This window comes from Chiroxiphia lanceolata, chromosome Z, assembly GCF_009829145.1.
Source record: "Chiroxiphia lanceolata isolate bChiLan1 chromosome Z, bChiLan1.pri, whole genome shotgun sequence".
In the NCBI taxonomy this organism is placed as follows: Eukaryota; Metazoa; Chordata; class Aves; order Passeriformes; family Pipridae; genus Chiroxiphia; species Chiroxiphia lanceolata.
The window spans coordinates 8,762,951-8,775,103 of NC_045671.1; the positions used below are offsets into that span (position 1 = coordinate 8,762,951).

The 12,153-nt window shown below is 51.9% G+C and overlaps 1 protein-coding gene across 4 annotated transcripts in view; it reads left to right on the plus strand.

Moving 5' to 3' along the window:
- The window catches only part of CNTFR (ciliary neurotrophic factor receptor), a 203,705-nt gene that overhangs the window by 140,653 nt on the left and 50,899 nt on the right, over positions 1 to 12,153 (plus strand). For all 4 annotated transcript variants that reach the window (XM_032676306.1, XM_032676308.1, XM_032676309.1 and 1 more), the window contains one exon: positions 4,807 to 5,037. In XM_032676306.1, coding sequence (XP_032532197.1) covers positions 4,807 to 5,037 — 231 coding nt within the window. The remainder of the gene's footprint in view (positions 1 to 4,806; positions 5,038 to 12,153) is intronic.

Consider the following 12,153-nt stretch of genomic DNA (forward strand, 5'->3'; position numbering starts at 1 on the left):
ATGCGTGCTGGGTAGGCCAGTGCTCAGCAGCCCACCTGCCGTGGCTGGCAGCTGCCCATGCTGACAGGGTGGGAGTCTCAGCTGGAGCAGAGGGAGAGCAACCAGTGGGGCTGGAAGGTCCCAAGAGGATTTCCACTCCTTCCCAGCACGGTCAGTCCTCAGGTTTTTGCAGGGCTTCCCTGTGTTGTTGCCCTTTCAGTCTTGCTATAGATCAAGATTCATTAGGGAGGAAAATGAGGATGATCTTCCTATTGGTTTTCCAGATGGATGGGTTTGGGAAGCATCAAATATGCTTCCATGGACCCTGCATCTCAGCCACTTTGTTTCATCTTCCCTCCACATCTCTGCTGTACCACTGTCCTGTTGATCCCTACAGCTGCAGGACCCGTCAAGCTGTCACTCTTCATCACTAGTAGGGCAGCAAACAGCTCAGAGCTCATTTCCCCAAGCTGCCCCAGATCCAATGCTGGGAGCTGTGTGTGTTTGTCCCACAACTGCCTCCCGTCTTCCCTCCACTGCAGTTTTGTGGGGCTGTGGGTAAAGATGTAATTTCTGACCCCATTATGCATCACCATAGGTCCTTTTCAGATCTGGGACTTCATGTTATAAGCCATGCTGTGCCTGTCTGGTGCGCTGTGCCCTGACAGAAGATGTGGCCCTTGGTGGGCTTGGATGCTCAGAGGCATGTTGCTGGTTGGGGTGGCAGCATCACAGCCTTGCTAAGATGGCATCGCAGCCTTGTGATGTCACCTGACCCAATAAGTGGCATACTTTGGAGAAGCAGGGTGGTGCAGGGGCTGGACGGCATCTCTAAGTATCAACGGTCACAAACATCTCAAAGTAACCAGTGATCACAGCAGTGTTGGTGGGAAGGGATCTTTGGAGGTATCAAGTCCAATGTCCCACTTGGAAGAGGTCTGTCCTCAGCAGAAGACTTGATCAATTATGGCATTGTCAACACAGCCGTGACAACCTCCATGGCTGGAGATCTCATTTCTCTGGGGGTTTCTGTCTGAGCACTGCACCACCCTTCTGGAGAATAAATTTTCCTCTGCATCTAGTTCAAACCATCCAAACTGTTGGCTCTGTTTCTGTCCATATCACACTTTGATGTCCATCCAGCATGGATGGCACTGCAGCACAGGCACCATTGTGGTCATTAATCCTGTATGTTACATGATGACCGGGAGCATGGACAAACCTCCCTTCTCTCCTTGCTCAAGGGAGCTGTGAAGCTCTGGGTGGTCTGGGAGGGGAGCCTGCCCATTCCCAGCCTATAGGAAGTGGAGACTCCCAGAAAAAAATTCTGGACACTACTACCCATCCCCATCCTAAAGCAGAGCTTTACACTGTCTGCAGTGTAAAACAGGGCTGCTCCAGCATTCTGGGGGAGCTGCCCCCATGGTGCCCATTCCCAAAGGAGCTACCATATGTTTGCATGGCAATGTGGTTGGGTGGGACTCCCATGCCTGGAACAGGGTGAGGAAGGACACAGGGACCTGTCTCTGCTCCAGTAAGATCCTCAGCAAACCCTGCTGGGAGAAATGCTTCCTCTGAAGCTGTGCTTTGGGTTTCTCCTTCATCAGAAACCTTAAATCATTGCCTTGGAAAGGAGCATTGCTTTCAAAGACCTGTCTTCCAGGAATGGCTCCCTCAGCCCTTCTGGATGAATGCCGATGCATTTGCTCTGCATTTATGGACAAATAAGAAATAATTCAAGGTGCCTTTCGCTCCTTCCCAGCTTAGTCCTTCAGTCACTAGCTATAGCCAAGCTCTCAGCCACAGTCATGAGAAGCAGAGTTGGATATCCCAGAGCTTTCCCCAGGCAGGGAGGAGCAAGGCAAGGGAGGCAGGTCTGTGGATCCATCACTGCATTGAGCCTTTCCCCATGCAAGGCTGGTGGGTGGTGCACTGTCTCCAGTGCTTCTGCCAAGCAGAATCCCAAGTGTAAGAACAGGATAGTCAAAGGCCGTGTGTGAGCCAGCAGGAAAGGGAAGAAAAAATTTCTTTACCTTATGCAATAGAAGAAATTAGAGGAAAACTTGAGTAAGATGCTGAAACTCTTAAGTAAACTGTGATACCTGTATCTGTCCATCCACACTTCTCCTGGTTGTGTTTCCATCCATCCATTGATTCACCCAACTATCCATCTGTCCACTGCCACAGCCATTTGAACAGCCAGCCATCCACCCAACACTACTGCCATTTATTGTCCTTCCATCCCTCCTTCCCTCTGTCCCATCTGTGCCCATCCAGCCTGCTCTCCATCTGTCTGTTGTCACACACATTCATCCATTCACTCATCCATCTTCATCCACTTCTGCCTATCTGTCTGTTTATCTGGTCTCGTTCCAGCTAAAGGAATCCCTCCTCACATAGATGTGTTATCTCAGGTGTTCTTCCCTCTTTTCCACCTGTCAGCATATGCTCTCAACTTTTTTAAGACCATTGAAATAAACTTTTCTGATCAGCACAGTTTATCAAAGGTCCCCTCCTTGGCTAGTGTCTGAAATGGTCCTGAGGCATCCCAGCAGCATCTTACTCACTACAACCCAGTTTTTCCCTGGATGTTTCTAGCACACCCTTTCCCAGCAGGGATAACATCTCCAAAGGTGCTGTATCCCTGTCAGAAGTAGGTGTCCTGACAGACCATCTGCAGGAGGGCTGAGATCTTCCAGGCTTTCCTCTAGGGCCCAGCTTTACCCTGGGGCTCCCTCCTTTGCAGGTGGGCTTAGGCTGTGGGCTTTCACACAAGGAATGGCTGGATCATGCCCATGTGGTCCCACCTATCAAGGGGACCCAGGAGCTGATATCTGGAGAGGGAGAAAAGATCAGGACAGGCCTGGGGGCTGCTTTTCCCATCCTGCTGCACCATCAGCTGCCTGCAGCAGCCCCTGGCTCACTGGGCAGCTTGGTGTTTTAGTGCCCTGGGTGGTATCTTCTGCTATGAATTTATTTACTTAGTGTTCCCCCTCCCAAATGCTGACATCCACAGCATCTGATGGACATGGATTTCTGTAATTTAATCACACTTCATGCAAAAATACCCACTTCCTTCTACTTGTTTTGCTGCCCCTTATTTTATTAGGAGAAAGAGCAATCAGTCCTTCTCTATTTGTCCTCTCGTGTCACCCATCATTGCTAAGATGTCTGTCACATCTCTGCCTGATTGTCTCCTTTTATGGATAAAGGGTTTGAGTCTACTAAACCATCCTTATGTAGGATCTGTTTCCCGCCTTTGCTATTCCTGTTTCCTTCTTCTGCTCTGTTTTCAGTGTTGCTGTACTCCTAACAGCATGGGGACAGTTTTGTTCATGGCTTTTAGGTTACAGTGTTTTCCATTTTGGGTTTGGAGTCTTGGTCACCAGTGAGCTGACGTTTTCAGGGAAGTGAGTGTGATGACTCCAAGGTATGTTTCCATGGAGGCTGTGGCACATTTAGAACCGTAAGTGTGTAGGGGAAGCAAGGCTTCATTTTCTCGGTGTGGATCCCACTGTGCATGTATCCACACAGGGTAACTGCCTGGTGGGTCTGTACCATGATGTCTTTCTGCAGCACTTTGGGACCCAGCTGTGACTGGGCTGCCCTGACAGCCTCAGCAGCACACTGTCTTCTCTCACTGCCTTGACCCCCTTTTACCTGTGAGTTATGAGGGTGTTGGGCAGATCTGATCCAGCTCTGATCTCTGTCAAACTTCACCAGGTGATGTCTCCTACTGCTATATTTGACAGCCTGCTCTCACCTTTGGTCTCGTGACCTTTAGCTGCTATAAATCCCTGCAAGGACTTTCCCATGTGTCAGGGCTGCTTAGTTTCCTTGGAAGGCACCTTGTCAAATGTGTTTTTGAAGCCCGAGAGTATTTTGAGAATTCAGCCACCCTTGTCTCTGCACAAAGGCTTGATGAAACCTTGAAGGAACCTCATCTCCCACTCATCTGCCTGTCCTGCTTCACCCCATGTCATGCACACACACACACGTGGTTTTATCCTTGCCACATGCGACTCAGCACAGCCAAGTGTAACAACATGGGAAATATTCAATTGCTAAGGATCATTAATGAATGTCAGCTCCAGCTTCTGTCCAGAAACCTGAGAAAATTCAATTAGGCAGCTGGTGCCCAATGAGCTGTGATGCCCCACTAGTGAGATGCTACATCAAACAGCTCAGCAAGGCATCATGTTATTGTGGAGAGAGTAGAAAACCCAGACAGGGAGACAAACAGCACTGCATGCACCAAGCAGCTGCCCCTTTCCGAAGCATGGCACAGTTAGGTTGCAGTCCTCCTTCCTGGTTTCCTGGATAGGGAATTGCAAGGAGAGGAACCTGCTTCCCATCTCTGCTAGGAAATATGTGGAGTTTGCTTGTGACAAGTCCTGGGGCTCTGTCATCTCTCTGCCGAGAGTTCCAATACATGTATTTGGTTTGTGTCCTCTAACAAGTGATGTACATAGAGGAATGGCAATGTCTTGCTGGTGTGTGTCTCTGGCCGTGCTGTGGGATGTTTACCTGAGGAGCCATACAGGTCCAATGTATCTCCTTCATGATAAAGGTCAGAGGACACCATCCTGCAGGTGGAGGTGGTCCATGGATACTGATCCCCTGGTATTTGTCAATCTAGTCTAAGGTTAAAATAAATAATTACTAGGTCCAGGAGGAGAACTCAGGCTTCCATGGCCACCTACACAGTGTCAGTCCATGCCCCAGTCCTTGTCTTACTTCCCAGATGGGCTGGTAAGATCCCCTTTCCAAGGCAGCTATGCCCACAGGCTCTGAGCTCACCCATTTTTCTCCTCTTTCTCCCCACAGACAGCCACACCCAATTCGAGCGAGTAGGTGCAGACGTGACCATGAAGTGTGGCTCCATGGACTGGGATGCCGCTGTGACCTGGACAGTAAATGGCACCGACATCGACGAGTCCCACCTGAACGGGTCCTACCTGATCCTGAAGAACGTTGACCTGTCGCAGAGCGGCCAGTATTCCTGCTACGAGGGCTCCGCCTGGCACCTCAAATACCAGACCACCCTGAAAGTGGGAAGTGAGTACCCCAGCATGTCACATTGAGAGGGACAGAGCCACACTCTCTGCTCCCATATTGACTCTTCACAGCCCCCTCCTGCCATGCCAACCCCTCTACTTTCCATACGTACAGTCAGTCGTCAGCTGCACACCACCATATGAGCTCCCTATGGCGGACTGATTCTGGCTGGAATCAATCCCTCCACCTCAAACTTTTCATCAAAGCCAATAGGTTAAATGATGCCTCGGGAATAATTTGGGAAGGGATGTAGCTTCTGCATCCAGCCATGGGCCACAGCAACCATCTCCACAGGTGGAAAGAGTTGGGGCTGAGCTGTCAGAGAGGATTGCAGTCAGGAAGGAGAAGGCGTGGCTGGGGTTACTGCAACCTGATTGTTTCAGAGGAGCAGCCAAAAGGTGCTGGTGATCCCTGTGTTTTTGCAAGGTCCTGGGTGTGCAGGATGTTGGAGGACAGCTCCACATTCTCCAGCATTTTGCATATCTTAAGGACAAGATTCACGGATTCACAGGTCTCGGTGGGGGGCGAAGGCGGAGAGATAAGAGTTGTGCCGTATTGAGCTGATAGCAGCTGTGTGTTTTAGGGGCTGCTGTGTTTGTAAATCTGATAGCAACTGTGTGTTTCACAGTACAGCGTCTGCAACTGGCAGCTGTGGGTGTCTGGGAGCACCAGCCAGTGTAGCCGGCTCTGGGATGATTGCTGTGGAGGATACTGCGAGGCACCAGCTGGAAGCTCTGCCATCTAGGGATGCATCATGTAGGTGGTTGTATGTTTCCAGGTTTGGAAGATACAGCAGAGCCTTTCTCTACTCCTTGTCTCACCTTCTGCACCTTGCATCAGAGCCAGGGTGGTGTTTCCATTCTAGACCATGGAACAGGGGCAGAGGGTCACAGGAGGGTCTGCTTAAGCCCTGAAAATCAGGCAGGAGGGGTTCACTGCACCTGTTGAAGAGATTTTGGAGATGCTTATGGTACCTGACTCATGGTTTGGTGTCATCTGAGAGGGATCCTGGCACGTAGGCCAAGGAGTAGGAGTGCTGGAAGAAGCTGAAAAGCGATGTGAGAAGCAGACAAGGGGAAGCAGTCAGCAGAGGGCAGGGCTCACACCAGCGAGCAGATGTGGAGGCTGGGAGCATGGCAGACAAAAAGGCCACTGCCTAGCGAATGAGTTGGGGGTTTCTTAACTGCGCTATTGGGATGAGGAGTGTTCATGAGTAGTTCAGAGGCAGAACAGGCAGGAGCTGAGTGCAGTGTGAGCAGCAGCACAAAGAGGTTTTGCAGCTCTTCTGCTTGGGCATGTGCTTGTCCCGTCTAGAGAAGGCTGTGACAGCGCACGAGGGGCTGCAGCCCAGGTCTGCAGGAAACGAAGGTAGTGGGGAGGGGACTGCAGCCTCCAACCACCTCCTCTGCAGCTGTGGCATCGCTGTGACTCTGCAATGGCTCCTCCATCTGCTAAGCACCTCGCTAGTAGTAATCCCTGTCAATCCGCTCAGGGACCCGTGGGAATTGCTAAGAATTAGAGCCCAAATCCTGCTGTTTCCTATTACTGTGTGTTCCCATTTGCTGGAGACTTACAGCCCCCCTAAGCACTGGGCAGCTGAGGAGCCCAGTTGGACACTGGAGGGGCCTACCAGCCCCAGGAGATAGGGTGACAAATAAATAAGCGAATGTCTGGTGTTGTTAACACAATTAACTGTGCAAGGAACTAATCAGGTGAGACGCTTTTAGAAGTAATTAATTTAATTGCCTGGATTTTAATTTAATGTTCTCTGTGAGGTTTCTTTTCCCAGCGCTGCCACCCCCAGCCCCTGCCTGCATCCCCCTCCCCACCCCAAGTTTCCTGGCTCTGCTGGGCATAATTGATTCCCTGGAGGTGTGTGGGTGTGGCTTCATGAAAAGGAGTGGGTTTGGGAGCATCCCAGAAGGGGATGGAGATGGAGACAGGCTTGGGTGTGGAGGTGGAGATGGGTGACTCATGGGACGTTTGTAGCATGGCCCTGCTGCAGCTGAGTGCATTGGGAGCCCAAACCTGGGATTTGAGGGATCTTAGACTTGTTTCATTTCAATTGCATGGGAAATTAAATGAAAACAGGCCTATGCCTGCATTTTTCTCTTTTACTGGGGCAACAAGAAAGTTGACTGCAGTTGGGAGAGAGGGACTGGAGGCTGTGAGTGGAGAGTGCTGGAGATCTCATTAAATAAATGACGGTACCTGGAGCGTGCCCCACAGGCAAGCCAGGAGTGCTCCTGAGCATACAACACCACAGGAAGGATGTGGAGAGGGAGCGGAGAAGGGTCGAGGACCGGGAAAGGGTGTCAATTAGCAAAGCAAGCTCTGTCATGGGGGTCAGCGAGCACAGGGAGAAAGGGAGACCTGCCAGGAGTCAAGCTGAGTGAGACCTTGCAGAGGAAATGAAAAGGGGAGTTAGCCGCATAAATACAGAGCAAATGAGGAGAGAAGAGCAGAGCTAGCTCTGCAGACAGGTTTCAGGGGAGATTAAAAGTAAGCTTGGCAGAGCCCGATACCAAATGAACCCTGCTGGGTCTGAGTGGCGATGCTGAGAGCACGGGCATCGCAAGCTAAGGGAGAGAAGGGAGGATAAAACCTGGAGATGATCCTCTGTCATGGAGGCACCTTCAAAGAAGACAATGCATTGAAGGCTTGGGGAACACCTCATCCCCGGTGTGAGGACATCTGTTCATTAGCAAGGCTCGTTAGCAGCTGAGAGGTCAGTGGTGGTACCCAGGGCTGTGGGGAGAGGCAGTGTGTCTCCTGAGCTTGAGAGAAGGAAAAGTCCTGATCAGACAGCCTGACCCCACAGCACAGTGGGGCTGTGGGGCACGCTTGGAAGAGGGAGCAATTAAAAACATGGAGACAAATGGAAAATGGGAGAAAAATACAAGAGGGGCTTGCCAGGGATATATCACACCAAATTAACCTGATAGCTCTCTTTGATAAGGGAAACAATTTTCTAAGCCCAGAAATGCGGTCGATGTAATCTGTCTTGACTTCAGTGAAGTATTTGCTATGATGCCACATGGGAAATTATGAGTTAAACCAGAGAAAATGTGGATTAGTATGAGAATTGGAACACAGCTTAGGAAATAGCTAAGGGGGATCAGACTGTGCTGAAAAGGAGAGCTGCTGGGAGACATGCTGAAGCTTCGGCATCAGCGTTTGGACCACTCTCAGTGGTGTTATCCATAATGGCCCTGGCCCACAGAGAGCAGGGGTCTCCCATGGGATGTGTCAGTGGCTGTGGGGGTACCCAAGGATATCTGGGGTGGGGATTTCTTGCTGAAGGGGCCAGGATGCTACATAATGGTGCAATCACATTGATGTCTGATCAATGGGCTTCATCAGGCAGGGAGGGAGGACACAGGTAGTTCATCTGGTCCTTGGAGTGGGGTTTGACACCCAGGTCCACATCGTGGAGGATGTGACCAAGAGCCCACCAGCACCCTGCAGAGGCTGGAGGTAGCTGGGCTGTTTTATTCCCTGCAGAAATAGGGACACTGTTGCTCATCCAGTGGGACAGTGTGCATCCAGGTATGACAAGAAGGAAAGGCCCGCAGGCCTGCTTATCCCTAAGGGTCCCAAATCACCCATCTACAGGACATGAATCAACCCTAGCACAAATTGGCCTGGGGGAAGCTGGCACTACTCCAGGGAAGCCTCTTCCAGGGCACTTGGAGCAGTGATTTGTTGGTCTGCCCCATTTTTCAAGCAGCCAAGCAGGAGGTAAAGCACAGGAGAGCAACCAGGATGCTCTGTGTTTATCTTCAGTGATCACCTGCCCTGCAGCCTGGAGAGCAGCAGATGCCCAAGTATGGCCTGAAGCAGGAGATGGGTCCAGGTCTTTTTGCACACACGGCCTGCATCTCTGGCCTGAGCCTGGGGCTGAGCACCAGGAGCAGGCAGGAGGGAGGGGAAGGCTCTGGGTACCAGGAGTGTGGTGCCGGGCTCCTGGCTGCCCCCACAAGCCACAGCTCTGCATTTGGAAACGCGCAGCCGGAGGGCCCGGGGGTGGATATAACAAAGACGTTGGGAAATAATGCACTCTTGAGGTTTGGCACACGGCTCCGTGCGTTACAGAATGTTATAAAAATACTGCTAATGGGCCAGAGAGGAGTGGAAACGCGCGGTGGAAAGGCTGCCAGAAGCCGGAGAGCGCACATGGGAGTGGGGAGGCCTTGTGTGAAAGAAGGGAGGGAGGGAGGCAGCCAGGGCAGGCACCCTCCTTCCACTCCCATTCTTTCGTCCTGTTCTAATCTGCTTATCTCCATCCCAATACAGCAGCTCTGTCCGTTTGTCCTTCTGCCCAGCTTAGGGGATGCCCAAGCCCTGCCAGCTGGACATCTGACCCTCATCACTCTGCCCACTACCTAGCAAGGTGCTGCCCAGTGGTTTGGAGTGCAGGCGGGGATAAAGTCTGTGTGGGAGAGGAAATACAGCAGAATCTCCTCCAGCAGAAGATGTGCAGGTTGGGATGCAGGCAGTGGAATCACCTACTGTGTCACAGTGGTGCTCTGGGGGTCTTGTAGCCTGGTGCCAGCCCCAGCCCTGCCCCATGGGCATCACTGCCTCCTAGTCAATGAATGGTGGGAAAGGGACTAGGAAGGGGACTGGCAGAGGACAAGCAGTCCCAAGCTGGCCTGCTTTCCTCCGTGTCTGTCACTGCAGCGCCTGGCGAGAGAAAGGGGAAAAAACATGCGGTTTGACGGAAAATGACATGGAAAAAACAACCGAATTATCAGAAAAACAAACAAAGCAAAACCAGAGAGAAGGAGGGAGGAAGGGACAAACCAACAGGAACCACATGTGAGCAGGGAGGCCAGGAGAACCCAAGTGTGCTCTCTGGACTGATTAGCAAGCAATCAAGCATTGGCCACTAATAAATAATCAGAACCTCCCTTTTCTCTGTCTTAGAAGACTTTTTCCTCCCAGCTGGGCTCCAGCTGCAACTGGAGGATTGTACTGCAAGTTTGCATCTATTTTTTGTTGCTGTTTTTTTTAAACCAGTTTTTCTTTTTCACCTATTGCAATAAAGAAGAAAAAAAAGAACATAGTGACATCTCCATGTATAACATGCACCTCTGCATCCCAGGAGTGGGATGCAGCACCAGGGCAGACGTGAGCATCTCATGATGGGCACCAGCTAAACAGTGGAGAAAGGCAGTGCCGGAGACTGATGTATGCTCGCCTGCTTCCATGCGTCGATTTGGTGGGAAAAATTGCAGAAGGGCACTGTCAACATGCCAGCTTGGGAGAGCAGAGGTTTGGCTGGCCCTGGCAGCCAGTGGTGAGGATACCCTGCCTTGGAGCAGGGTGCCTCTGGTCAGGCCAGTGCTCCTGCCACTCACACAGACGCTGACGGAGAAGGCCTGGGCTTGGGGTCAGTGTGTGCAGATATTTCCTCGCTTGTGTCCAGCGATCTGTGACACAGAGCTTGGTTTTTGGCTTTTCTTTAAAAAAAGTCCTTCTGATGGATTTTTCCCTTATGACCTTATCCAATCCCTTCCCGTGGCGATGTAAACTGAGGCTATTTTGAGAGCAACAAGTTAAACACGACTGCAACCGTGCCCTGGCACCAGGGCCAGCTGGCAGGGAGCAGCACCCGCCCCTTTGATTCATCCCTCTCACCCTCCAAATGTGCTCCTGCCCCTTGGGGATAGGCCCACTCAAGGTCAGCCCCAAGGCTGTGCCCAGGCAGTGCTTGGGGCAGGACTACATTAATGTGGACCAAACCTATGGCAAGAACGGAGCTAATAAGTTTAAATTACTATTGGTATTCCAGCATCAGGAGATACACCCCAGAGCTGTTGGGTTTATTGCTACGGATGGGTTTACTTTTCCCCATGTGCCTACTGGAGGCTGAGTAGGTGCAGTGGTCCTGGGGTGATTCACAGCCAGGCATCACCCCCAGTTTGTGAGAGCCACAGAAAGAAAGTGTGACAGACGAGGTCAACCAGCTTGCTGGAGTGCTTCGTTCATCAAAATTCAGCTTTATTTCATGAGGCACGCAGGCCTTCCAATCACTGCCTTCCCATGCTGTGCTGTGTTTTTGTGGCTGGTAAAATTCAATGGATGGACTGTGCTGCCAGTGACTAGATTTCGGGTCTTGGCCCAGCCAGGAGTTGGAAAGGCATACCGGGTAACAGTAGGCAAATCACAATCCCAGTTTTCTAAGGAGAAGGCCAAAAAAAAAAACAACCACCCAAAAAAACCCACCACACTCCCAAATGCAATTAGTCCTAATCGAATTAGGAGCCGGACTAGAAAAACAAACATGTTTGCAGGCAGCAGGCGACCTTCCTGCCCTGTCCAGCGGGATGCACGCTGCGTGCCGCAGCGGGGAGGGCTGAATGAAGCCGTGCCCCGTGGCCCGCGTGTGCACACACCCGTCCGCTTGCACCCGCGCACGCACGCACCCGCGCCCCGCTGCGTTCCTCTCGCCCTTCCCCTGGCTGGGCTGGGCAGCCAGCCCAGCTGCAGCATAGCAGAGTGATGCTTCTTTGGCTCGCTGCATAAAACATGATAATCTGGGGCAGCCGGTGTCAGAAACAATAAAAATATCCCCTCTCCCTTCCTCGTGGCTCCCCCCCTTCTCGCGGGGGAGCTGGGGGCAGCGAGGAGCGCGCGGTGGTGAGGCCAGGGGAGCGTCATGTGGTGTCTGTTAGAGGCCACGGAGGCATGAGACCACAGTGCTGGCCACTCTGCCCTGGCCTTGCCAGTGCTGTGGCCTGTGGAGCCACTGCCTGAGGGAAGAGCATGCCCAGTACATGCAGTATCCCACGTCCCATGGCAGGTCCCCATCAGTACCTTAAGGAACATGGCCCCATGCTCGACCCCACCGACTGATGAGCTCGTTCCATGTTGGGTGCTGTGGAGAGCTCACAGCTCCACCTGAGTCACAGCAGGAGCATCTCATGGCCCGAGAGCACTGTGAAGGGGAGAAGGTGGTCATCCCCCCCTTGCCACCCTCCTCAAGTGGCAAAGTTCCAGAGTTGCCAGTAACCAGCCAGACATAGGAATGGAGTGTGTGTTAGAGACAGGCTGCTCAAAATGCAAGAGCCCTCTTAGTGAATGTGTGATCCTGAGCTTTGGACCTACATG